The 27233-nt window shown below is 36.5% G+C and overlaps 1 protein-coding gene across 1 annotated transcript in view; it reads left to right on the top strand.

The window, feature by feature from the left end:
• Window positions 1-233: 233 nt before the first annotated feature.
• Window positions 234-27233, top strand: part of DPYD (dihydropyrimidine dehydrogenase) — a 1117863-nt gene continuing 1090863 nt past the window's right edge. Inside the window, exon 1 of the mRNA XM_007936128.1 lies at window positions 234-386. Within this exon, the coding sequence (XP_007934319.1) occupies window positions 234-386 (153 nt within the window). The remainder of the gene's footprint in view (window positions 387-27233) is intronic.

Below are 27233 nucleotides of genomic sequence, written 5' to 3'. Positions count from 1 at the left end.
GTTGTGTCCAGATTCTCCACACTGACTTATTATATTTGACCAAGTATAGACTTTCTCACTTTTCTTAGCAAACACCTTCTTGATAATTTTAGGTCATTCTTCTAATTTGTTTTCATCACATGTAGTTTTCTTTTTTTCGTTCTCTATAATGTACTATAAAAGTTGCTTTCTCAGCTAAGCCTTTCTTTTTGGGAGGAATATTAAAATGTAAACAAAGTATTGATTTTATAAAAATGCTAATATATTTTCATATGTATTCTTTCAATTGTCTTCAGAGCATCCTGGCTTTAAATCCTCGAATACAGACTCATGCAGCTCTGCGTTCCACTTCAGCCAAAAAGTTAGACAAGAAGCATTGGAAAAGAAACCATGATAAGAACTGCTTTGTAAGTACCACTGTTACACGATTTCATGCTGAAAATGATCTTATTTCATATATTGTGTGACAGAATTTTACATTTACGTAAACATAATTCATAATTATGAAGTACAGCTGTGATTTTAAAAATATTTTGTGTTTGAATAATCTCAAAGACATGTTTAATTTTATTGCTTTAAAAATATCTTCTGAAGAACACAGAGAAAAGGTAACCACAGGGAGGAAGTGGGAAGAGAGCTATTATTATATTACGGGGATTGCAATCAATGTCATGAAACAAAATGTATGTGAACTGTTGTATGGAAAATGAATATGCTGTGTAAATTTTTACTCAAATCACTATTAAATTTTTTTTTCTGCAACACTTGTCTCTATCATTTAAATTTAGTATGGTGCCATTTTTTTCTTAAAAATCTGTGCAATTTCTCTAATAATTGTCATGTAATAACAGTGAACTAGAAGAGTTCCCATATTACTGATATACTTCAGCTGAAGAAGGTTATAAAAACCACACACACACACACACACACACACAATCCTGTTGCCATTGAGTCAATTCCAACTCATAGTGATCCTTTAGCACAAAGTAGGACTGCCCTGTAGGATTTCAAATCTTCAAGAAAGCAGACTTCCAGATTTTTCTCCCATGGAGTAAGTGGTGGGTTCAAATTCCTTACTTTTTCACTTAGCAGCCGACCACTAAACCACTGTGTGCTTCTCCTTGAAGAGGGCTATCTACCTAGTATCTAAACTGTTTGAACAAATATGCTTGTGGAGGAACAAATCTTTTTAAAATATGAATATCTAATATTTTCAAATGAGGCCCAGGAGCAAAAATGTTTCTCCAGGATTATGGAATCCTAGAACCTTATTGAACTGGGCTGATGAAGTGATTACAGAGCTAGGAATATGAGGCCATACATGTTTAAAAGTACAACCTTGAAGGCAATATTCAAAATGCCATTTACGAGTACACAGACTTTTCATTTTGGAAAGCATTTGCTTTCACGTATTTTACCTGATTTTTCCAAAGCGGCCTATTCAGTGAGGCAAATAGTAGCTTTAACTTATTTGATATTGACTCTTACGATACTTTGGATGTACCATTTTATATAGTATTATGATTTTTATTTTTATGTATTTCTCTCTTCCTCTCCACATTATGAACTCTCTGAGAATTGGAATTGTGAGGTACATGTGCATGTCTGTGTGCATGTATGTGTGTGTGTGTGCATCCTTCTTTACTTAATTTTTAATTTTTCTGTCACTAATCACCTAGCATCAGAAGGAAGGTTGGGCAATTTACTTCCGTAAGGGATATCACCTTGGAAACCCAAGGAGGGGTTGCTATGAGTCAGGTCTGACTCGACGGCACATAACAACAATAACAACAATCATCTAGCAAAGCTTTTTTTTTTTTCTTTTGACTAAAACAAAGAAACAGAGAAACACAGACAGATTGACTTGAGAAGATCACATAGCCATTTAGTAGTAGACCTGGTTTTGGAATTCCATTTTCCTTGCTCCAGTTCTGTGAGCTTTGCTTGCTACTATGATGCTTCTAGTAGAGGTCTTTGGAAGGACACCTGTGTGGTCCAAATTAGATTAAGGAATAGGCAGACTAAAAAGCATGACCCTGTATCATGATGTGAACAATTGAATGGCATTAAGAGCAGGATCATGTATTTTTACACTTAGAAAGCCCTTAAAGATTTCCAAGTCTCAATCTTTCATTTTAAGGGCATGAGAACTATGATCCAGAGAAGTTAGATGATGCTTTCCTAAGGTCCCTCTTTTATAGGTGATCAAACTGTTATATGATCAGAGCTTTATTTAGAAGAGACTCTATTATAATTGCTATTTTATGGAAATTAGTATTTTAATTCAATAGTTGTGATCCTGTAAATTGTTTCTTATTTTCTTATATTTTGTATAATTGGCAAAGATGCAGTGAGATGAGCTTTTTTATACACTATCCAGCAAATATATATTGACACAAAATCTTACAAAAGCCACTTGATATCATCTTTGATAATAGTCATTAATACCTTTATAATTACCACTTGTATTTAGTAATTTATATTCTAGTAATCTGTCTTATGGGAGGAATCGGGTATGTATGTAAAGAATTAAGTGGAAAGAAAATTATCCTCCCATTATTTATTCAATAGAGAAAAATATGAGAGAAAAACCTTTGAAATGCAGCCTACAATGAACCTCAACCTAGGTCTCACACTATATATGAAAATCAACTCAAATTGGATCCTGGGTCTAAAACTAAAATGCAAAAGTGAATACTTTTAGAAAGAAAAATCGGAGAAAAGCTTTGAGATCTGGGATTAGGCAAAGAGTTTTTTTAGATTTGACACCAAAAGCATCACCCAGAAATGATAAATGATAAATTGATGTTCATTTAAATTAAAAGCTTTTGCTTTGAGGAAGAATCTCTTAGAAGGTTGAAAAGACAAGCTATAGTGTGGGAGGAAATATTTTCAACTAAGACTAGTATCTAGAGCACATTAGGATCTCTCAAAGCTCACGGTAAAAAGCACACACACATACACACACATACTTAAAAAATCTAGTTAGAAAATGGACAAAAGATATGAAAAGACATTTCATCAGAGAAGCCATACAAATGTCAAATAAGCAAATGAAAAGATGTTCAACCTCATTAGCCATTAAGGAAATGCAAATTAAAACTACAATAAATTATCACCACATACCTGTCAGAATGGTGAAAATTAAACAACAACAACAACGAAAAATTGTGACAATATCAAATGTTACCAAGGATGAAGGGAAACTGGATCATTCATACATTGCTTTTGGAAATATAAAATAGTATACCTACTAGGGAAAATAGTTTGGAAGGTGTTTGAAAAACTAAATAGGCAACTACCATAATTGCATTATTGCAGTAATTGCACCACTACAGCACATAACAACAACAACAACAACAACAGACATTTATTCCAGAAGACCTTTTTTTCACAGAAAAAAAAACCTGTACAGCAATATCAGTTGTCTTTGTCATAGCCAAGCACTAAAACTAAGCCAGATGTTGATTAACGGGTGAGCGGTAAAACAAATTGTGGTAAATCTGTACCATGAAACACTGTTGTTGCCATTGGATACTGTCATGTCAAATTTCTACTCTTGGTGACCCCATGTATGTGGGGTATATGACAAAGTAGAACAGCCCATAGGTTTTTCTTGGCTGTAATCTTTATGGAATCAGATCACTAGGTATTTCTCCCACAGAGCCAATGAGTGGGTTTGAGCTGTTATCCTTTTGGTTGACAACCAAGCACTTAATTGTTGTTGCCAGGAGGGGGCCTTACCAAAAAACATAAAAGAATGAACTATTGATAAATGCAACAACATAGATAATTTACAGGGAATTATGCTGAGTGAAAAAGCCAATCCCAAAGGTTACATGCTCAATGATTCCATTTATAAAACATTTTAGAATTGTAGAAATGGGAAACAGATTAATGATTATCAGAGGTTAAGGAGAGTGTACGGTCAGGAGGAGAGTGTGTGTGGCTATGCAAAGGTAAATATGTAACATGAGGGAAACTTGTGATGCGGGAAGTGTTCTGTACTGATCCTGTCAGTCTCAGTATCCTGGTTGTGGTATTGTACTGTAGTTTTGCAAGATGTTACCATAGTGTAAATCTGATGGGATTTCTCTGTATTAATTCTTACTGCATATCAATCTACAATTATCTCAAAACAGAAAACTTAAATTAAAAAAAAAATATTAAGGGACCCCAGATAATAAAATTAAAAATGTAAGTGCTTATATTATCCAGAGGCTAAAAATAAAAATGAATTGTATTAAAAAATCCTGTTTTTTGAATTAGAATTTTGTTATGCATTGTCTTGAATAATATCTATGTTTTCAAGGAACTTTGAGGTTTATCTAATTAGACTTCCCATTTGATATAAAAATCCCATTGGGTACAAATGGTCAACTTGCCTTTGCTTGAAAATACCAATGGCAAGAAATTCAGGGACATGCCTAAGGTGAGGTAGACACCAGCTATGTTAGAGATAGAGATTTGTGAAACTTAAAATTGTGCAATGTGCTAATTGAGTAATTAACCCTCAACCTAAAATATGCTCTTTGATGTAAGATAAAAGCCTTAAAGGTGGTCGAAGGACTGCCCTGTTTGGTAGAACCTGAAATTGTAAGAAGTGGGGTTTTGCCTTAGTTAATAGGGAGAAAATAGGACAAGGGAATGAATGCCTGGTTGGAGGTAGGGCTTTAGGGGACCAAAGGGAATTGCAATCTTTCACTCCAGAATTAGCTTAGTTTCCATGGTTCATCATTATAATCACTCCCTTGCATACAACCTGATTAAATAAAGTTATCTCCCCGAACTGACTGTCTGGGAAAACACAGAACCAAGATGACTGATCTCACTTTAAATTCATGACCTATAATTTCAAGGTAAAAAGCCTTAGTGGCATAATGATTAAACGCTTGGCTCCTAACCCAAAGTTAGGTGATTCAAACCCACCCATCAGCTCTGTGGGAGAAAAGACTTGGCAATCTACTCCTATAAAGATTGCAACTGGGAGCTCTGGTAGCATAGTGTTTAAGGCACTTGACTGCTAACCAGAAGACTGGAGGTTCAAACCCACTAGCCACTCCTTGGAAGGAAGATGGGGCCATCTACTTCCGTAGTGATACTGTTTCGGAAACCCAAGACTATGACTCGGGTCCGACTCGACAGCACATACCAACAACAACAACAACAAAGATTGCAACCTAGAGTACCCTTTAGGGCAATTCTACTCTGCCATACATGGTCACTATGAGTTGAAATTGACTAGACAACCCACCACCACAATAATCTCAAAACCCACAGGTAGCACAAGTGGTTTGTGCTTGACTACTAACCTAAAGGTTGGTGGTTCAAACCCACCCTTTGGTGCCACAGAAAAGAGACTGGAGATCTTCTATTAAAATTACAGCTAAGAAAACTTTATGGAGCTGCTTTACTTGTAACACATGGAGTTGCCATGAATCCAAATCGATTTGATGCCAACCAACAACAGCAATAACCTTACAACAACCAGAGAGTTACATTTTTCACCAGCTTCCTGACCATCAAATATAAAACTCACTGCCATTGAGTTGATTCTGACTCATAGTGACCCTCATTGGGTTTCCAAGGCAGTATAATTTTATGGAAGTAGATTGTCCCATCTTCCTTCTACAGAGTGGCTGGTAGGTTTGAACAACCAACCTTCTGGGTAGCAGTCAAATGCTTTAGGCACTGTACCACCAGAGCTCCTTATCAAATGTAAAGATTTTATTTATTTATTTTCATTTGATTTTTTTAAAACTATCCTGCTTTGTTTTAAAATTTTTCTGTTTTATTTGATTCAGATAATCACCAACTTGCTATTCTTTGCATATCTGCACCAATGTTGTGAGTTGGCTTTCTTTGAAGTCTTAGAGAAGCTTTTCATGAGCCATTGTCTCTTCCTCCTTCCCTTCCTCCTTGCCTTTCTTTCTTATTTTCATTTAAATGCTTGAAGCACCCATATGGCAGGCACTGAAATGAATGCTACTCAAATATGAACAAAATCTGCTAAATAAGTAGTCTGAAATTGTTCCTCAAAATAGATGAAAATTTGGTTTTTGTAAATAAATCATAGGCATCGATCAGAAAATAGGCATCAAGTTGACCTTGAAGTTTACACTAAGAACGGCAATTGTGAAATTTTTGCCCAGCAACAGGCTACTTGTGGGAAGGCATTTAGAGACTAGTTATAGATTTCAAAAAGGGAAATTTGAACAATCTCATTTATACTTCCGTTGATAATTGAACCCATTGCCATAGTGTCATTGACCACCTATGTGCTTACTGTGTGCCTAATCAATATTTCTATCCCAGATCCCATCTGTATCCAGGTGCTTGCTGAGACAGTTGCACCTGGTATTGCCTTGGCCTGTCAGTCTGACTATGACTGAAACAGAATTATTCAGGCCTACTCCTCCCTTGCTTTGTTTCCTTCCTATATGTTAGTAGCACCAATGATTAGTTCATCATCCACACAAGAACCCTTGGAGCCATTCTTGACCCTAAAATTCTACTGTCAGTAACACAAGCTGTGTTGTTGCTGTTGTTATGTGCTGTCGAGTTGGACCTGACTCATAGCAACCCTTCCTTGGGTTTCCGAGGCGGTATCACTACGGAAGTAAGTTGCCCAGCCTTCCTTCTGAGGAGTGGCTGGTGGGTTAGCAGTCAAGTGCCTTAGGCACTATGCTACCAGAGCTCCTAATACAAGCTATGTTATTACTAAAATAAAGTAAAAGATTTCGGCATAATATGTGAGAAGCTTATTTAATATTTTTAACATTTGAGTTTCTTTTTTGATCATGAATCATAGCAATGTGGAAGTTGTCATATTTACCACATTTCTTCAATTGTAAGATGCGTGTTTTATTACATTTTAACATCTCTGGAATTAGGATTCATATTATAGTTCATGTGATAAGAAAGCATTTAATCAGTTTAATTGAGCATTAATTGAGCATTATTATTACTTGTTGTTAAAAAAAAAAAAAACAACAACTTACTGCCACCAAGTCAGATCTGACTCATAGCGACCCATCCTTGGGTTTCTGAGGCAGTATCACTATGGAAGTAGATCTCACAACCTACCTTCCGCAGAGTGGGTGCTGGGTTTGAACCACCAGCCTTCTGGTTAGTAGTCAAATGTCTTAGGCACTGTGCCACCAGAGGTCCCCAATTTGTTGTTAGGACTATATAAAATTACTTCTCTTACAGTCCATGTTGTCTTTGGCTCAATGATATAAAACATATTTGAAAGGGAGGGAAGAATATCCATTATTCTCCACTTTTTATTGATGTTATGGGTAGATGTAAAGGTTTTTCATAGCACTGGATATACATGAAAAGGGAACTTAACTGAAAATAAATAGGCACATATTTGGATGAAGTTCATAGAAACTGTAAGATTGCAATTCAGTGTAATTCATAACAGTTCTGCCCTCCTATTTCTAGAATAACAAGGGTTTCTCTGAGAGTCGAAATATGTCAAATTAAGGATTTATAAATATATTACTATTTTTTTTTACAAATCAATTAACTCAAAATTCACAGATACTTGAGTGAAAGATCAGGTTGCTGATGACACCTTGATTTGGTCAATACTCAGTTCTGCAAGTGAATTATGTAAACTCAAGTGGATCAAACTCATGATCTGTAAGATACTTACATGCTTCTTTCTTTATGATTGTATGGCATACTTACTGCACATAAAGTTTTAACTTAACCTCAGTTAAAAAAAATCCCTCAGTTACATGGCATGTCTGGTAATTCAGTTTCTAATGTATTCTTCCCATTCTTTCCTGAGTGATAAATACATTAAACTTATTTATTTTTTAATTTAAAAAATGTATTATAAAACATTGAAAACAGAAACAAAGACTAGTACAATGAACCCCCATGTCCATAACCTAGCCTCTAAAATTATCAACAAATGGCTTATCTTCATTCTTCCTTTTTTAAATCCCTTCACTCATATCAAACTTGTCTCCTAATTATCCATCTATTTTCTCTCCTTCCCCCTCTCTTCTTTCCCTGGTAACCAACAAAGAAAATTTCCTTCCCAGTGTAAACTTTTCCTTGACTTTTTTACAATAATGGACTCATACAATATCTGTCCTTCTGTGATTGACTTACTTTACTTAGCATAATGTCCACCAAGTTCATCCACATCATGAGGTGATTCACTGATTCTTCCTCCAGGTCTAAGATTTAGGAACTTCTTCTAAGGAACGATTCAGCTGTATCATATAATGCTGCACTTTTATTACTCTTATAACATTATTTGAAAAGTAAAGGTGATATAATGATGATGATAAGAAGCTCTGATGGTGCTGTGGGTAAGTCATTGGGCTGCTAACCAAAAGGTTGGCTGTTTCAACCCACTAGCTGTTCCATGGAAGAAAGATGAGGCAGTCTGCTTCCATAAAGATTTATAGCCTTGGCAACCCAGTGGGGTTTCTTATGTGTTGAGATTGACTCAGTGACATTGAGAGTGAGTAATAATGATGTTTTGGTTACTTCATGCTGCTCTAACAGAAAATACCACAAATAGAATGGCTTTAACAAACAAGTTATTCTCTTACAGTTTTGGAGTCTAGTAGTCCAAGTTCAAAGTGCTGAGCTTTAGGCACTGGGTGAAAGCCCCTTGACCTTGGGCTTTAGTTCTGCCTCTTGCTCCTGAAGCTGGAGGCTTTCTTCAGTCAGGCAGCTGCTGGCTGCGAAGGCTGACAAACCCAAGATCAGCAAGTAAAAAGGCACAGTCCCTGATAGTACCAAACCACATGTCAGACCGTTGATTCAAGTTCATTAAAAGTCCCAAGATTGGCAGAGCATGGAAGGCTGCTGAATGAAGATGCAGCTACATGCACGGTCCAAGCATGCCAAAGTGCTAGAGACCATTCCCAAAGCTTCTTATATGCAGGAAGCAGACCACATCCCTAAAGCAGCTATTAACTGCTTGTGACAGATTCTACCATGGAGTTGATTGCCAGTGTCATCATGGGGAATAATTACCACCAGCTGCCCAGCCACTCAAACCAGGCCCAGCCAAGTTGACATATAACTTACCTACCACAGATGATAATGATATGGACAATGAGGGTGACAGACCACTGAGCTGAGCTCTTCATAATGATAACTAAATTAATTGACCTAACATTTACTCCTATCTCCCCTTCCTTGCTTTATTTTTCTCCATAGAACATTTTACTGTCCAACATACTGTATTCTGTATTTTGCTTATATACTTTCTCTTCTCATTAGAGTTTAAGATCTTTGATGACCTGCTTTATTTACAGCTGTATCCTTAGCACCAACAGTAGTGATAGGCATGCAGTAAGTGCTGAATAAATAATAATTTAATGAAATATTCAATGAGTTCTAGTGTAGGTGAGATATTCTTCTAGATGCTGAGAATATAGTCATGAGCGAACAGTCTTTGCTTTTATGGAGTTTGCATTCTGGTGATTGAAATTAATCGTTGTTATTTTATTATTTTTTCTAAGATTATTAAGCACGTATTATAGATGAGAAACATGAAGTCTGGAGAAAATAAGTGAAAAGCTCAGTGTCACATTGAGTTAGTACTGTTAACTCGACAAATACAAAAACTCATACATCAAAATTTAGCTTGGTCTTCTTTTGAAAATACTTCTTACTTGATGAGTCTTATGTACTAACATCCAATTAGGTTTCTTTTTCAAGAGTATAGTGTATACCCTGAATCAGTAATGAAGATGTGCTCCATGTCTACATATGAAGTATGACTTCTGAACAGCAATTCATGAACATTATTATACATTCATCCAATTGTTGGAGATAAGTTACTTTCTGTAGTAATGAGCCCTGATAAAGAATTATTTATAGTGCAGACTTTTCCAAATGTATGTAGCATGATAATATAAGAAATTAAAATTCCATCTAATTTTAAGACTGATAAGGAGCTCTGGTGGTGCAATGCCTAAGGCATTTGATTGCTAACCAGAAAGTTGGCTGTTCAAACCATCAGCCACTCCTCAGAAGGAAGATGAGGCAATCTACTTCCATAAAGATTTAGCACCTCACAAACCCAATGGGGGTTGCTATGAGTCAGAATAGACTTGAAGGCAGTAAGTTTATTTTTTTGTTATAGTGTACATATCTTTGAAGTGGGTTGTACAAATTCATTAATTAATAAATATTTATGGAAGACTTAATGTGTACCAATCCCTGTAATAATAATGTAGATAAGGACAAAAACTGTTCTTACCTTGACAATTTACAGATAATAAGCATGTACTCACAGTTCAGTGTTGTCAGTAGAGCCTGCTGTGGGAGTTAGAGGGATCCTGTTAGAGTAGGTAATGTGTTGGAAGGATCAGAGATGAGGGAACATATGATTGTTGTTGTTGTTGTTACGTGCCATCGAGTCAGATCTGACTCATAGCGACCCTTCCTTGGGTTTCCCAGGTGGTATCACTACGGAAGTAGATTGCCCAACCCGTGTTAAGGTACTGAAAGAATTTCAGTACTGTGTGACTGGAGTGTGACAGTGAGGAGAAAAGTGACAAGAGATAAAGCTCCAGAGGTCAGCAAGGAGATCTAAGAGTAAAAAGATAATGGTGGTGATGATAATTTAAGTTATTGAAAAGTTCTATATTCTGGTTATCTCTTCAAGAGAAGGTCGTGTTACCTCATTAATAAGGAAACATAATTTTTTCTATATGTTGTAATTTAGAATTTTGCCATCTATTAGATCCTTTCTTTTAAAGAATGTGCTTTGTGCTTCATTCCACCATACAGACAAGATTTATTTTCCAGGCAGAAATATGTAATAAAATGGTAATTGAGTAGAAAGAAGAAAAGTGTTAACTCTTGATTTCCTGAGGGTGTTACAAGAAAGCTTTGCTTTAATTATTTATTTCAGACTGATCACAACTTTCTCCTTGACCATGTGACACACAAATTAAACTCGTTTGCAATTGTCAGCCATCAGCCCTGTTACTTTAATTTTGCTTTTTCCTGGTTTGAAACTTGTATAATGGTTAAGTGATGGCTCTATTTTTGAGCCAAATTTATTTATTTATTTATTTTTTAATCAAATTTATTGTTAATTAGAATGGAGTGTGGTTAGTGTTTAAGTTGTGGTAGAAAAACTTTACCTTAAATTTGGTGTGTTTCAATTGGCTTAATTAACAAGAGAAAGAAAACTTTCTTTATAGTTCCTTTTCTTTGAATTTGGATTTATATAAAAGAATGTAAGCTCCAGAGATGGACTGCTTCACTTTAAATATTGGTTCTGCCACTTAGTAACAATGTGACCTTGGATAAATTACTTACTGTATTCATGCTGCCATTCTCTCATTTGTACCATAGGAATAATGATGACATCTACCTGATAGAGATATTGTTAAGATTAAATAAGTCAATATATATGATATACTTAAAATAGTGCTTGGCATATATTGTTGTTGTTATGTGCTCTAGAGTCGACCCCGACTCATAGTGACCCCTCCTTGGGTTTCCGAAGCAGTATTACTACAGAAGTAGATTGCCCAACCTTCCTTCTGAGGAGTGGCTGGTGGGTTTGAACCACCAGCCTTCTGGTTATATATATTGCTCATTATCAGCCTTGATGTGTTGGATGCTCCCAGGTCTGTTTCTCTTACTACCTATTGTAGGCCCATGATGACAGTGGAAACATAGCAGAGTAAATAAATGTGGAAAGAACATAGAATAGTAATGAACATGAAGATAAGATATTAAGGGCAATAATGAAAAACAGCATTTCCTCTATTGCCCAAGACTTTCCTGGCAAATTGTGTGTGTGTGTGTGTGTGTGTGTGTGAGAGAGAGAGAGAGAGAGAAAGTGAGAGAGAGAGAAAGAGACAGAGACAGAAACAGAGAGAGAGAGACACCAGATCATGGCCTAATATGTATAAAACTGGAATGAATTGTCTTCCTGGACATTTTCTGTCCCAACTCTCACCTTTCTCCAAGTAACCTAACTTGATGCCCTCATGCTGGCCAGTTTCATCATAGGCTAGAGCTCTGTATTGTCACAGGGACTTTCCCTACCCTGTCTGATGCACTCTTGTGTGAGGTCCTTCAGGGTACTAAATGCTGTCCTGAAGTGTACCTTCTCTCTTAGCATGATGCCAAAGTTAAACTATTAATCTCAATAGTTGATAAGGAAATGTCTCCTCAGACAAGAAGTTGTTCATATAGAATACATACTAGTCCAAGGATACTGAAAAGGGAACCAAAACATCTGGAACCAAATTGATTTGATTTGTTTATATAGTACTTCTTTATATAGTCATAAATATTAAGTCAGAATTGTGCAATCTATTGTAGGTCAATAAATACTATATTATAAAGCAGATGTGTGGTAACACTATGTCTCTAAAGACAGAATATGTATATTAAATATATTAATGAAGCATATTACTGTATTTGCAAATAAGAAATATCCTTGCATATGGGAAAATAGAATGCTCTGAACAAAAGAAATCAGCTAAATTGTCTTTAGAGCCTAATGGTATATTTTACCTTTGCAAAACATTTCTTTGGTGCTCATAGCAAATAAATATGCGAGTTTTGCTGTTTTCCGAATGGGTATACAATGGCAGCTGTCTTTCTAATCGCTCCCCTATTCAAACACTAATCTGTGGAACCCACGTAGAATGCTAGTCGCCTGAATAGGTAGACAATGGCAGCGGCATTTTTAATCACAGTCCTATTCAAGCACTAATCGGAGTGATGATTAAGGGACATTAGAGGGAGCACTTTGACATCTGATCCTTTGAACTGATGTCTGTGCAAGCTGCACTCCATAGAGCTCATTTTGGCCAGACTGATTTCCTTAAATAAAGTGCCGTGATTTCCAATGTAGGAAATATTACATTAGAGTCTATTGAAATGATTAGGAATTGAGGAGTTTTTCTTTAAGTGGGGATTTGGTGTATGCTGTATACTCAAAAAAAAAAGAGAGAGAACATTAATATTGCATGCATTACTCTGAGTATCAGGCACTGTTGAGAAATTGCAGGAAAAATATCGTCCTGTAGTCATGTACTTACAATTGAAAATGAACAGAAATGCAGAACTCTTCTGAAGTCTATGAATTTTAAATATTTGGATTTTCTTGTGGCCCAGTCAAGATCAGCACATCTTGACTACAGTGCATTTGTTTTTTGTTTTCTTTAAACCAAAGCATTTTCAGTGTTACATATCTTGAGTTGCTTTGATAGAAAATAAGAATGTGTTACACCCTATCTGCATGGTTATGATTTGACTTAATAGTCTTTAGTGAGAATGAGATCTTGACTTTTTTCTTTTCTCTCAAAATTTCTAATATCTACTTAGATTTTGCTGACATGTTTCCCCAGACATCCATGTGATTGATTCTGAAAACATATCTATCCACCCTTTGCAGATTAGGTCAGTGGTTGAAATTTTACTATCAACATTTGAAGGTATAGAACTATATTAGTGAACTAAATCAACTTGTGATATATGTAAGGAGCTCTAGTGGTGTCATGCGTAAGGCATTTGACTGGTAACCAGAAGGCTGGCAGTTCAAACCCACCAGCCGCTCCAGGGAAGGACGATGGGACAATCTATTTCTGTAAAGATTCACAACCTCGAAAACCCAGTAGGGGTCACTGTGACTTGGAAGTGAATCGATGGCAGTAAGTTTGCTTTATTTTTGGTTTACTAGCTTGATATTTCTGACAGAAAATTGTTCCTAAGAGTTACTTTATGTTAAAACAAATAAAAATGTAAATGAATCTCAGAGTAGGCCTGAAAACAGTATTGTTATGTATTGTCACATGAGGCTGCAGCTTAAAGGAAAATAAAAATACATTTTAGTTAAAAATAGGAAAAGATATTTTAATAATGAGAATCAACATCTAGAAAACTACATGTGAAAAATCAGTAAAATTCTTAGTAAACAGTAATGCTGGTGAAAGAAAATACTGTTTTCTTTCTGAGGCTTACATTGCATTTGAGTCTTCAACTGTTCCTCTGGGAGCTTTGGTAGCATAATGCCTAAAGCATTTGACTGCTAACCAGAAGGCTGGCGGTTCAAACCCATCAGCCACTCCTTAGAAGGAAGGTTGGGCAATCCTACTTCTGTAGTGATACTGCCTCGGAAACCCAAGGAGGGGTTGCTATGAGTTGAGTCTGACTTGACGGCACATCACAGCAACAACTGTCCCTCTAGAACTACCATTCTGTTTGCTAACACAGTGTTGGCATCTGAAAGAACCTAGACACAACAGCTGCTCTTAAAAAATAAAACAAAGCAAAACCCAAAACATGTAATATTAAGATAGCAAATCCAGTTTGCATTTATAGAGTGTCTTTTTCTAAGGACATTAAAACACATGACATTCATCTTGTCTCATCTTGTCTACTTAGAGAAGTATTCCTATGGTAGGTGTTACTGCTTTGAGCATTTGTTTGACCCAAGAGTAAAAGTAGAGACCTACATATCAGATATCTAAATATTTACAAGCTATAAACTAAGAAAAGCAATATAACTAACAACAGTTTCTAGTACCCTACTTTAACAAATATGTATTAATAAGAGCAAAATTAAAATTCCGGTTTTTATATACATCTCTTATGCTGATGAATGATGATACGTGGATGAATAATAACCAAACCCAAGCTCATAAATTTTTGTATATTCATATTATGAAAATTTATATTTTCTTTCATTTCAGCAGAATTATAATGTTGCAATAATCAGAATTGTCATATAATTTGTTCTAGTGACAGTAGTGATTTAAAAGATAAAATATAAGATGGAACTTTTCAAAATCCATAAAATTGAATATCTTTGCATTGGAAATGTACATGAAAATAAGTATTTAAAATTTACTAAAATTATTTTCATAATGTTTAAAAACTATTTTTCTATTAACATATTCAGGAGCTCTGGTGACATAGTGCCTGACTGCTAACCAGAAGGTTGGTGGTTCAAACCCACTGGCCACTCCATGAAAGCAAGACTGGGCAATACTTCTGTAAAGATTTACTGCCACAGAAACCCAAAGAGGGTTGCTATGAGTTGGAATCAATTTGATGGCAGTGAATATTAAAATATTCACATTATCTATTCAATTGATATTAGAAAGTAATAATGGAAGTAAAAATATGCAAAGAACTGACAAAATAATTTATTATTAATGACTCTCAAAAGTGTAAGTTTTATTATTTAAATAAAGCTGGTATTTGCACTTAACTTTTTGCAGATGTTCTCAAATATGAATTAGTATTCTTAGAAAAATAAATCTATTTGAATTTTAGTCATTTGCACCTATGTGTCAATGTAAAGACTCTTTTACGCATGCTATATGAATATATACATATGCAGAAATTTAGTAGTATGGATGGTTTAATATTATAAAGTTTTCTTGGGTTGCCATGTGTAAGCTTTGCGAATGCTGAAATAATATATGTTTCTGGAATCATGAATTAGAAAATGAAAAGAAGACCATGGACTCTTTGACACTATCAGAAAATTATACAAGTTGTATTGCATATGTTTTCTCTAAGACGGAATTTAGTTAATTTAATTAAAGGCTCTGCAACTCAAATCCTCCTTCACTCCAAAGCAGTTTTCGTGTTCTATGTCAGCAGTGGCATAACTCACAATTTCTTACGTTATTTTCTCTTTTTGAAGGCATAGGACCAGATGTATAGAGAAGTGTTTCCTGAATTCTGAATGATGTGGGCTAGGAGGATGAGTGTTTAGAGTAATGGTAGAGTTTAGACCTGAGTCAGCTCTGAGCATAAGTGTCAGAATGACAGAGGCAAGCATTTGCTGTTATAAATTTATTGTTGTTTCTGTGTGTTTGAGATATGGGGTCCTCCAAACTGATCCCCTCTTGCCTACATCTAAGGTATTCTCCTACTTGGTCTTCCTTTGTCCTCAGATATGTTTTCTTAAATAGCATTATTATTATTTTGACACATAAAATAGATGCCTGTCCATTGTCTTCTCATCTCACTCAAAATAAAAGCCATGTCTTACATATCATCCATGTCTTTAAATAAATATAAATATAAATAAATACAAATAAAATCCATGTCTTATATATCATAACTTGCGGTATCTGTGACCCCAACTTCTGTTGTTCTCCCAAAGGCTTGCTCTGTTCCAGCGTCCTTGATTTTTCATGAACGTGTCTATAGTCTCCTGCCTCAAAGTATTTGCACTAGTGTTTCTTCTGCCTTGGGATATCTGCATTGCATACACCTTTAATTCCTTCAGATCTCTGTTCATATGCGACCTAATTGTTAAGATTTTTCCTGATACCCACTGTCATACAGCAACTTCTATCTTAGCATTCTGTATCACTCCTAACTACATTTTATCTTTTTCTGTAAGATTATTATCATCTACATGGTTTTTATTTACTGCCTCTTTCCCTCTCTGGAATTCAAGTTTTAGAGGGCAGGAGCTCAGTCAATTTTGTTCACAGCTGTATTCTCAGAGCCTAGACCAATATCTGGCACATAATAGATATGAAAATAAATAAAACCAATATTCTAGACACTAGACCGTACAGCTGTCTCAAATCTAATTAGAGAAAAAAATGTATCCAAATTGAAGTTCAAATTAAAAATTTAAAAAATTAATTTGTATTACTCTTGGTGTGTTTCAGTGAGCTCTGATGACCTATGTTGTATCATTTTAAGGTGGGTAGGAAATGAGAAATGTTTATTCCACAGTGGATGCAGTAAAGAGGCCTGTGGTAAAATGCCCACTTTGCTCTTTCAGGACACCATCTAACAATATTTTTTTAGTGAGGAAAATGACTCTCAAATTCTGTAAGTAAACAGTAGAATACTGCCATCATCCTGACTTTTGACCAAAAAAAAAAAAAAAAAAAAAGGTGTGCTCTAGGTTATAAGGAGAAAAATATCAGATAACTTACTTCTTAGAACTATTATAAGGATTGTATTTCATTTTGAAGTCTTCTATATAAAGGATTCAAGGGAAGCATATTATACTTTTTCTATGATATTCAAATGCAATCAGTAGTAATGTTCCTTACTCTGATGCACTTAAGCCTTGGACATTTGATACAATTATGAGATTCTTGGCAGCATAGTTTGTAATTTTGTTTATAGTTTAAAATTTCATAAGCAAAATCATCTAGCCAATGAGAGTACCATTGATTTTACTGCAAAGATATTCAAGCCCGTCCATCTTAACAAATTAAGTACAGTGCTATCCACACATTTAAAAAAAAAAAAAATACTGTGACACACATTTTGGTAATTATTTAATTAATTGTTTAAAAATTATCAATTGATAATATTTGTATGCCACATTGGGGCACCTGGGTGTATTTGTAGGGTCTATCTGAGGATCTGAGTGTGGTGAATCAGTTAGTTATATTTCCTTGTGTAAAATGATTTGTATACATATCTAAAAAGAAGAGTTTATAAATACATAACTATCTGATAAATATATAATTATATAAACATAAATCAAATATATATGCATAATATAATGTATATGTTTAAATTAAAAATTTCAAATGAACAATTTTCTAAATTATGAGAAGTAAGTTATCAGATAGATCCATACAAATGTTGAAATTTATTTTCAAGGATTCTACATTTTGAATGGGTGTAAAAATGACTCAATATATTTTTTATCACTATAAGAAATATAGGAGTGCTGGTAATAGAGTGGTTAAGTGCTCAGCTGCTAATAGGTTGGTGGTTTGAAGCCACCTAGTAGCTCTACTGGACTATATGAAGAAGAGCACGTCATCAGGATTGGAGGAAGAGTCATTAACCTGCGATATGCAGAAGACATAACCTTGTTTGCTGAAAGTGAAGATGCCTTGAAGCACCTCAACATAAAGAAAATGAAAATCCTCACAACTGAACCAATTTGCAGCATCACAATAAATAGAGCCAAGATTGAGATTGTCAAAGCTTTCTTATTATTACTTAGTTGCATAGTCAGCACCAATGGAAGCAGCAGTTGAGAAATCAGACATATTGCACTGGGCAAATCTGCTGCAAAAGACCTCTTTCAGGTACTGAAGAGCAAAGATGTATCTGAAGACTAAGGTGTGTCTCACCCAAGCCATGGTGTTTTCAGTCGCCTCAGATTCATGTAAAAGCTGGACAACGAATAAGGAAGACCATAGAAAAGTTGATGCTTTTGAGATATGATGTTGGTGAAGAATACTGAAAGTACCAAGGACTACCAGAAGAACTAACTGTTCTGGAGGAAGTGCAGCTGGAATGCTCCTTGGTAGCAAGAATGGCCAGACTTCATCTCACCTACTTTGGTCATATTTTCAGAAGGGACCATACCCTGGAGAAATATATCATGTTTGGTAAAGTGGAGAGTCAGCGAGGAAAGGATAAAGCCCTCAATGAGATGGATTGGCACAGTGGCTGCAACAGTGGACTCAGGTATAGCAAGGATTGTGAGACTGGTGCAGGATCAGGCAGTATTTTGGTCTGTTGTAAATAGGTTGCTATGAGTTGGAGCTGACTTGACGGCACCTAACAACAACAAGAACAACAGTGGTTCTGTGGGGGAAAAGATCTGGTGATCTTCTTCCATAAAAATTATAGCCTAAAAAACCCTATGGGGCAGTTGTAATCTGTCATAGTGCATCTCTAGGAGTCAAAGTTGACTCAACGGCATACAACAATATAAGAAATATCACTTCATTTTCATCAGTATCATTATCTCTAAAACAGTTGTGATGCTCTGCAAAAACGATGAGGAGGCCACATGTTCCGACCTCCTCTAACCCTACAAGAGGAAGACAGGATTACCAGCAGTAACCCAAGGCCTATTCCTACAAGGCCAGACATGCTGCCTCCCTCCAGCCCTTTCTCCAACCGTTCCTCCCAAAGCACCCACCACCTCTCTCCTGGGTTCGATAATTCGCTGCAGTGGCCACACAGAGCTCACAGATTATGAGGCTTATTAGGGAAGCACCACAGGCTACAATACAAGTTCAGGAAAAATGCTCAGCCTCTCTCCCAGCCCACCATCCCTTAGCCAACAGTCTCTCACAGTCTTTTTCCCAACAGTGCTGGTCCCTCGGTGTCTCACTCAGCAATGCATGTCTCTTGCGTCTCTTTCCCAGCAGCACATGTCTGTTTCAGGGGCATGTGTCTCTTCAGGCAGAACGTCTTCCTCAGCTAGCAGTCAGAGAGAATTCTGCCTCCAGGAGGTCTCCTTTTTGAGCCCCGCAGGGTGGTCAAACTAGCCAATCATAGCATCAGCACCTGAGAGAGAGTGGGCACCTCCCAGAACATTGTTTTGTGCCACTCCCAACAGAAATACTCCAGGTGGACAACTTCAGCACTCAGGAGCTCCTCAGTTGCTCATAGTAAATCCCACCTTGGAGTTTACAAAGACTTATGGGTAGAAAAGCCACATTAAGTAATTTACTACACCACATGCTCCATTTTAGAAGTCATACTTAGAGGTCACAACATGTTTGATTACACTGCACATGCCCTTCCATGCCATCTTCCAACTGTGCTGAAATTTTCTTCTTCTGTAAAGACAGTGGCAAGGTGGTTAGGGGAGTCAATGGAAAATACAGATTATGTTATATGTACTTTTAGAAACATGCTTGAGAATTCATCCCGATCTTATGTAAGAAAATTTTCTATCTTCTGTGACCATGTAACTGGATGGATTTCCATCATTCTGTTATGGTATCAGAATATTTTATAAAGCAGTAGCTCCTTGATTAAGAGATGATTTAAACTACTCGAGGGTAGGAATTATGTTTTAGTCTGTTTTGCTTCACCTATGTCTATATAAGGAGCTCTAGTGGAATAGTGCCTAAGGCATTTGACTGCTAACCAGAAGGCTGGTGGTTAAAACCCACCATCCACTCATTGGAAGGAAGATTGGATTGGGCAATCTACTTCAGTAGTGATATCACCTCGGAAACCCAAGAAGTGGTCACTATGAGTTGGATTTGGCTCCACGGCCATGAGTTTGGTATATAGATAACTATATCTCAACAGCTTAATAATAATAATAAAATGGAAATGGTCCTGTGTATGCCAGTTTTAAATGTGTCACTGTCAGTGTTTTTCATTATCTTAGGTACCTGTTTGCATTAGATTGCTCTTAAAATCCTAGGGGTTTAGGCAGAGATGTGAGATGTGATTAGAACAGAATAGCTCTAGCTTAAATAAAGACTCACTGGTTTGCCCATAGGTGCCTGGATGGCACAGCAGTTTGTGATTGGCTGCTAACCTAAAGACTGATGGTTCAAACCCATCCAGCGGCGGCACCATGGAAGAAAGGCCTCACAGTCTGCTTCTATAAAGATTATAACCGAGAAAACCCTGTGGAGCAGTTCTATTTTGTCACATGGGGTCATGTTGAGTTGGGATTGACTCCAAGGCAGGGGTTTGGTTTTTGGTCTGGGCATATACGGTTCTCTCAGTTATACATTTAGAAATACAGTTGGTACTTAATTGTAAAACAACTTTAAAATAAGAGTGCCACGTTGTAATGTTTCCAAATATTTTATACTTTTTTTTCTAATTTTAAAAGTAAAATGAATGTTCTTACATTTTAACTGGTATAGGTGCATTTCTAGGTTACATTTAAAACAATTAAAAAATAACAAAATGTAATGTTTTGACTCTTACACACGTTTGAGATCCGTCTCTTACATACTATAACATGCATAAGATATGTTGTAAATTTTTCAACTAATATTTACATGCTGTATATTGTGGGAAAAATGGAACTCTAACCAGAGGGTAAAGAATAACATGTAATAATAAAATGGTAGGGATAGAAATTCTATCATAATTTTCCATTACATAAATTAATGAATATGCGATAATCAGTACTTAATGGATTTCAGGTCATGATATTTTATAATCTTTGAAATACATGATTTTCAAATATCTCCTGAAATATTTAAGTATTTTCACAAGCTTTGTTTTAGAACAACCAAAAGCCCAGAGTATATTCAAGCTTGAGTACACCTGTGGTGAGAAAAATTAAATACATTTCATGTGGTTCAGTGAACAAGCTTACTCTGCTTGTTAAAGCTGTTTATTTTTCTTTTCCTTTCAAATCCATGTAATAGGCAAGAAGATCTTTTCTCCTAGCCAACCATGTCAGTAAGTAATCTTATACTGTTTGATTCTCAATGCTCCTGGTAAAAATGTCCAAAAGCCTGTGGAAAAAGCTGGACGTGTACAGTGCAATACACAATTTTTCCCTACCCCTCTGCAGCAATGTTTTCTCTTCCATATGTAAACGTATAGCCTAGGTCTGTTACTTTTTAAAACTGGATAAATTATATATTATAACTAGTGGCATTCAGGGGAGCTTTGGTGTCATAGTGCCTAAGGCATTTGACTGCTAACCAGAACACTGGTGTTTTAAACCCGCAGCTACTGCTCGGATGGAAGATGGGGCAGTCTACTTCCGTAGTGATACTGCCTCAGAAACCCAAGTCGGATCCAATTTGATGGCAGTGAGTTTTTTTTTGGTTTAGTGCCATTCACCATGTAACAGGTTTTATCTCCTGCCCTCATACAGAATCAGGGCTCAAAAACACTGTCCATTATTCTAAAATACCAAGTTCTCCTATCTTTGCTACTCCTAAGCCCACCCCATAAGTTTTACACCTCTTCTACTCCGTTGAAACTGCTCTTACAAAGGTTTCAAATGGCCTCTTGGTTGCTAAATCCAATGAACATACTTCCAGCTGTGTGTTTAGTAGAGCTGTGTATGTTGATACTGTGAATGCTTCCGTCTTGAAGCATTCTTCCTTCTCAGAATACCTTTTCTAGTCACTATCCTCATCTATTTCTCCCTTGCCTTCAATTTTTGCCTGAATCTCAAAATCTTTCTCCTGTTAAGATTTCACCACTGAGTTTTGGATTCATATATATAACTGCTTTTTTGAATCTTCACCTTGGATACCACAGGAATATTAATTGAAAAAAAAATTCTCCCAATCAATTCCACTTCTCAGTGTATGTTGTTGTTGTTATGTTCTGTCAAGTTGGATCCGACTCATAGCAACCCCTCCTTGGATTGCTGAGGCAGTGTCACTACGGAAGTAGATTGCCCCATCTTCCTTCCGAGGAGTGCTGGTGGGTTTGAACCACCAGCCTTTTGGTTAGCAGTCAAGTGCCTTAGGCACTATGCTACTAGAGCTCCCATTTGACTCAGGCCAGAGTCTAATATCTCTACATTCAAATACCTTCACTAAATCTCTTGCTTGTCCTTCAGGTTCTAGCTAAGGTTTTATGTTTTTTGGAAAATCTCTGATTACTCTCCTGACACTCAGAACTCTGAATCTCCCTCCCTTCCTCCTTTCTGTGTCTGGTACTGGTGTAAGCATTTGAAATACAACAATGAACAAAATGGATAAAAATCATTGGTTCCTCGAACTCACTTTGCAGTGCAATGAATTATTTATATGCCCACTCTAGCAGTGATTGAGTTGTTGTTGTTAGATGCCTTGGAGTCAGGTCTGACTCATAGTGACCCCATGAACAACAGAATGAAACACTGCCCAGTCCTGAGCCATGCTCATGATCTTTGCTCTACTGGAGCCCATCATTGCAGCCACAGCGTCAGTCCATTTTGTTGAGGGTCTTTCCCTTTTACCTTGACTCTCTACTTTACAGAGTATGTTATCTCTCCAGAGAATGTTCCCTTCTGACAACATGACCAAGGTACATGGGACAAAGTCTGGCCATTCTCGTTTCCGAGGAGCATTGGAGCTGCACTTCTTGCAGGACAGATTTGATCATTATCTGGCAGTCCAGAGTATTTTCAGTATCCTTCGCCAACACTACAATTCAAAGGCATCCACTCACCTTTGGTTTTCCTTATTCCTTGTCCATCTTTCACATGCATATGCAGCTATTGGAAACATCAAAGCTTGGGTTAGGCGCACCTTAGTGTTCAAAGAAATATCTTTGCTCTTCAGCACTTTAAAGAGGTCTTTTGTGGCAGATTTGCCTAGTGCAATGTCATTTGATTTCTTGACTGTTGCTTCCTTGGATATTGATTGTGGATCCAGATAAAATGAAATATTTGACAACTTCAATCTTGTCTCCATTTATTGTGATGATGCTTATTGGTCCAGTTGGGAGGTTTTTAATTTTCTTTATGTTGAGATGTAATCCATACTGCAGACTGCAGTCTTTGATCTTCATCGGTAAGTGCTTCAAGCTGTCTTTGTTTTCGAAAGTCCCATCCTCCTTCCCAGTTTGTCTTAGACTGGAATCTCTGCTGATCATGCATGATCCTGCTGGTATTTGAAATACTGGTGGCATAACCTCCAGCATCACATCAATACACAAGCCACCACAGTATGACAAACTGACAGACAAGTAATGATTGGGTAAAAATAAACCAAACTCACTGCCACCAATTTGATTCCAACTCATAGTGAGCCCATTTGGATTTCTGAGGCAGTAAATCTTTAAGGAAGTAGATAGCCCAGTCTTCCCTTCCATGGAGTGTCTGGTGGCTTTGAACCACCAACTTTCTAGTTAGCAATCAAATTCCTTAGGCGCTGCACCAACAGAGCTCCAATGATTGGGTAGGCCTGTGTAAATAAGTTTCTTGTGGCCCACCAATGGGATTGGAGAGCTTGCTATAAGGCAAATAACATGTATGGAACCTGTGATGGTTAAGATTATGTGTCAGCTTGGCTGGGACATAATTTCAGTGGTTTGACAGTTATGTAATTATGTAGTTTGGCAGTTATGTAATGATGTCATTATTCTCCATTTTGTGGTCTGATGTAATTGTCCTCAATTTTGGATCTGATGTAATTGTTCTCAATTTTGGATCTGATGTAATTATTATCCATTTTTCAATGTACCTCTATCATGCCTGAAGTTATGATCCCATTTTGGAGTGAGTTATCTATTAAGTTAATGAGGCAGGATTTGGGTGGTATGCGTCTTGAGTCATTACCTTACTAAAGGATGTGCCTTCAGTCATCACCTTTACCCCAGTCATCACCCTTCACACCCTTGCAATGCCTTGTTCAAGTAAGGGGAGTTTTGTTTAGGGGATGGTCTTCATCCAATACATATGAATGCTTTGGCAAAGTTCTCTCTTTTGCTCTGGATCCTGCATCTGGCTCATCATCATCTGACCTCTGGTTCTTATAACTTAAGCCAGTAGCCTATTGTGTGATCTGATTGACCAGCGTCCACCACCTTGTGAACCAGAAGCTTATCCTCTAGTCTGCTGATTTGGGTGCATCAACCTCTACAACCACATGAGTCAGGAGATGCCTACAGCCTGATGCCCGACCCATGGATTTGTGACTTGCCAGCTCCCATAACTGTATGAACTATTTCTTTGATGGTTTGTGATTTCTGTGAGACATTGCAGTGCATTACAGAACCCAAAGATGAGAGGGAGAGTACTCAAGGGAGGAGGAGGAGTTGATGTTAGAGATGATGGAGTGGTACTACAGTTTGGAAGAGTTGGCTATTTGGGACATCTTTAACCTTTGTCTCATAGGAACTAGCTTTGTGCTAATCCTTCTAAAAGAAATTTTTCATTCACATAGTTTAGTCAGGGGAGACAGGCAAAAAGAAAACAGGACAAAATTTAAAAATTAGTAAATTATATTATACTATTTGAAAATATCATTGAGACTAACATTGCTTGTTAACTTGTCAGTCTTCCCCAAAATATTATAAGTTTCTTTACCTACTAAGTGCCTGGACTTTTAGTAGGTGTATTTTCTTTGGTATTTTGAAAATATTTATTTAATCTAGACTCTGCTTTTCCTACTAATCCTTGAGTGTGCTTTCCAAATGAGCCTGGTTTGTATCCTTGTATTCCAAGGTCTAATATAAATTAGCCGTAGATTAATGTCATCTTTATGCTATTTTAGGACCTTAAAGAGAAGTTCTCTCTGAACAGATCCAGATTATTGCATTGTATGCATTAATTATTTTATTTGTATTCCAAGTTGAGGATTAGCTTTTCATTTTATTAATTATTCTATAAAAACTTAATGTTATATGTAATTATATATAAAGTTAAAACTTAATGTTATATTGAATGGCTTATCTGGTTACATGCTTCTAGAAGAGTCTGCTATTAGTTACTGCCAATAAGGCAGAATTTAACTAATTTGTGGTTAGTACTTACTGATTTTTTCTATTAATTTAAATGACTGAATAATATACGATAATATTCATAAGTTACTATTTAATCATCTTTTTTTAAAAGACATCATGTAAAGAGAAGGTCAACAAAAATGACGAAGACCCTCAGTGAGACAGATTAACACAGTGGCTGCAACAGTGAGCTCAAACATACTTATTGTGAGGATGTGCCAGAGTTTCAAAATTTCATTTATACAGGTTGCTTTGAGTCAGAGGTGACTCAGTTGCACCTAATAATGACAACAAATCTTTTACCATTACAAGCTATGTTCCTGTGAACCTTTTTGTATGTACTTTCTTATGCACATATCTGCATATTTCTATAAGATACCTTCCTAGAAGTAGAATTGCTAATTAAAAAAATGAATACTGTCAAATTATCCTTCATGAAGGGCTTACCAATTTGTACCTCCTCAGTAGTTTTACTGAATGAGCTCTGGTGGCATAGTGGGTAAGGCATTTGGGTGCTACATAGAAGGTTGATGGTTCAAACCCGCTATGTGTTCTGTGTGAGCTCTGGTAGCATAGTGGCTAAGACACTTGCCTGCTAACCAGACGGCTGGCGGTTCAAACCCACCAGCCACTCCTCGGAAGGAAGGTTGGGCAATCCTACTTCCGTAGTGATACTGCCTCGGAAACCCAAGGAGGGGTCGCTATGAGTCAGGGCCGACTCGAGGGCACATACCAACAACAACAACAACAATGTGTTCTGCTGGAGGAAGGTGAGACAATGTACTCCCATAAAGATTTATAGCCTTGGAAACCCAGTGGGGGTCACTATGAGTTGGAATTGACTCTGTGGTGGTGGATTTGGTTTTAATAGTGTTATTAATTGCTCTTTCCCTTCCTTCTATCCAGACACTTATTTATGTATATTTATATTTTTCATAATCTCATGATCATAAGGAATTTTTGCAAGGAGGATGCCTCTGAATCTGTAGGCTGTAGGTTATGTCCCTATACTTAATGCTGTCACAGCATAGCACATTACATTTTATCCTAATTACTAATGGCATGATTATATTTCACTTTTTGCTGTCATTTCTTGTTTTTTAAAAATGTAACTTCTTAAGTTGAATACATCATTAATATTAAAAAAATGATTACAGCTTGTACAACTCTTGAGTATGATGTTTTTAGTTATATTCTGAATAGATTTTTATTGCAGTTTTACTAATAAGATGTTCTAGAGAGTGGTTTGGTGCTTTGGAACAAATGGTCATGTTTTCTTGTTGCCATTTTTTTTTTTAAAATCATTTTCTCATTCTTGGTTATTGTAAGAAACTATTTAAAATAATTTCTTTGAATTGAATGTAAAATATAGTTTTTAAATTGGTATTACATTATTTTGTTAAATACCTGTAGGGCACTTGAAAGTATCCCCAAATTGACATGTATGTATTAATTTGAACATGTAGTTATATTATTTAATCAAGACTATCAAGTCTTCCTTTCAATAAGACTGAACATACAGTGTGTGCTATTTAGGGAGGGATGATGAACAACAAAGAATAAAAAAGAAAGATGAAATTTTTGTACTCTAAATATACTATAGGAATCCTGGTGGCTCAATGGCTAGGCACTTGGATGCTAATCAAAAGTTTGGCACTTTGAACTCACTCAGCAGCTCTGTGGGAGAAAGACCTGGTGATCTGATGCTGTAAAAAGGAAAACAAAACAAAAAAAAAACACAACTCACTGCTGTGGAGTCGATTCGACTCACAGCGACCCCTCCTTGGGCTTCCGAGGCCAGTTCTCTTGGGAAGTAGATTGCTCGACCTTTTTTCTGAGGAGTGGCTGGTGGTTTTGAACCGCCAGCCTTCTGGTTAGCAGTCAAATGCCTTAGTCACTATGCCAAGTACAACCTAGGAAATCCTATGAGACAGTTCTGCTTTGTCACTTGAGGTGATTATGAGTTGAAATTGATTTAGGGGAACCTAACAACAACAGCAAAAATACTATGGTGAATATAAAATAAGGGAAAACAAGATTAAATGGCTGGGCAGGGAACTGAGGATGAATCACCTCTAAGGAGGTGTGACATTTAAGCTAAGCCTTTATACCTTTTATCATAT

The sequence above is a fragment of the Orycteropus afer genome, unplaced genomic scaffold (assembly GCF_000298275.1).
Source record: "Orycteropus afer afer isolate SDZICR_OR568_19922 unplaced genomic scaffold, OryAfe1.0 scaffold00033, whole genome shotgun sequence".
In the NCBI taxonomy this organism is placed as follows: Eukaryota; Metazoa; Chordata; class Mammalia; order Tubulidentata; family Orycteropodidae; genus Orycteropus; species Orycteropus afer.
This window is presented reverse-complemented; position numbering and strand designations above follow the sequence as displayed.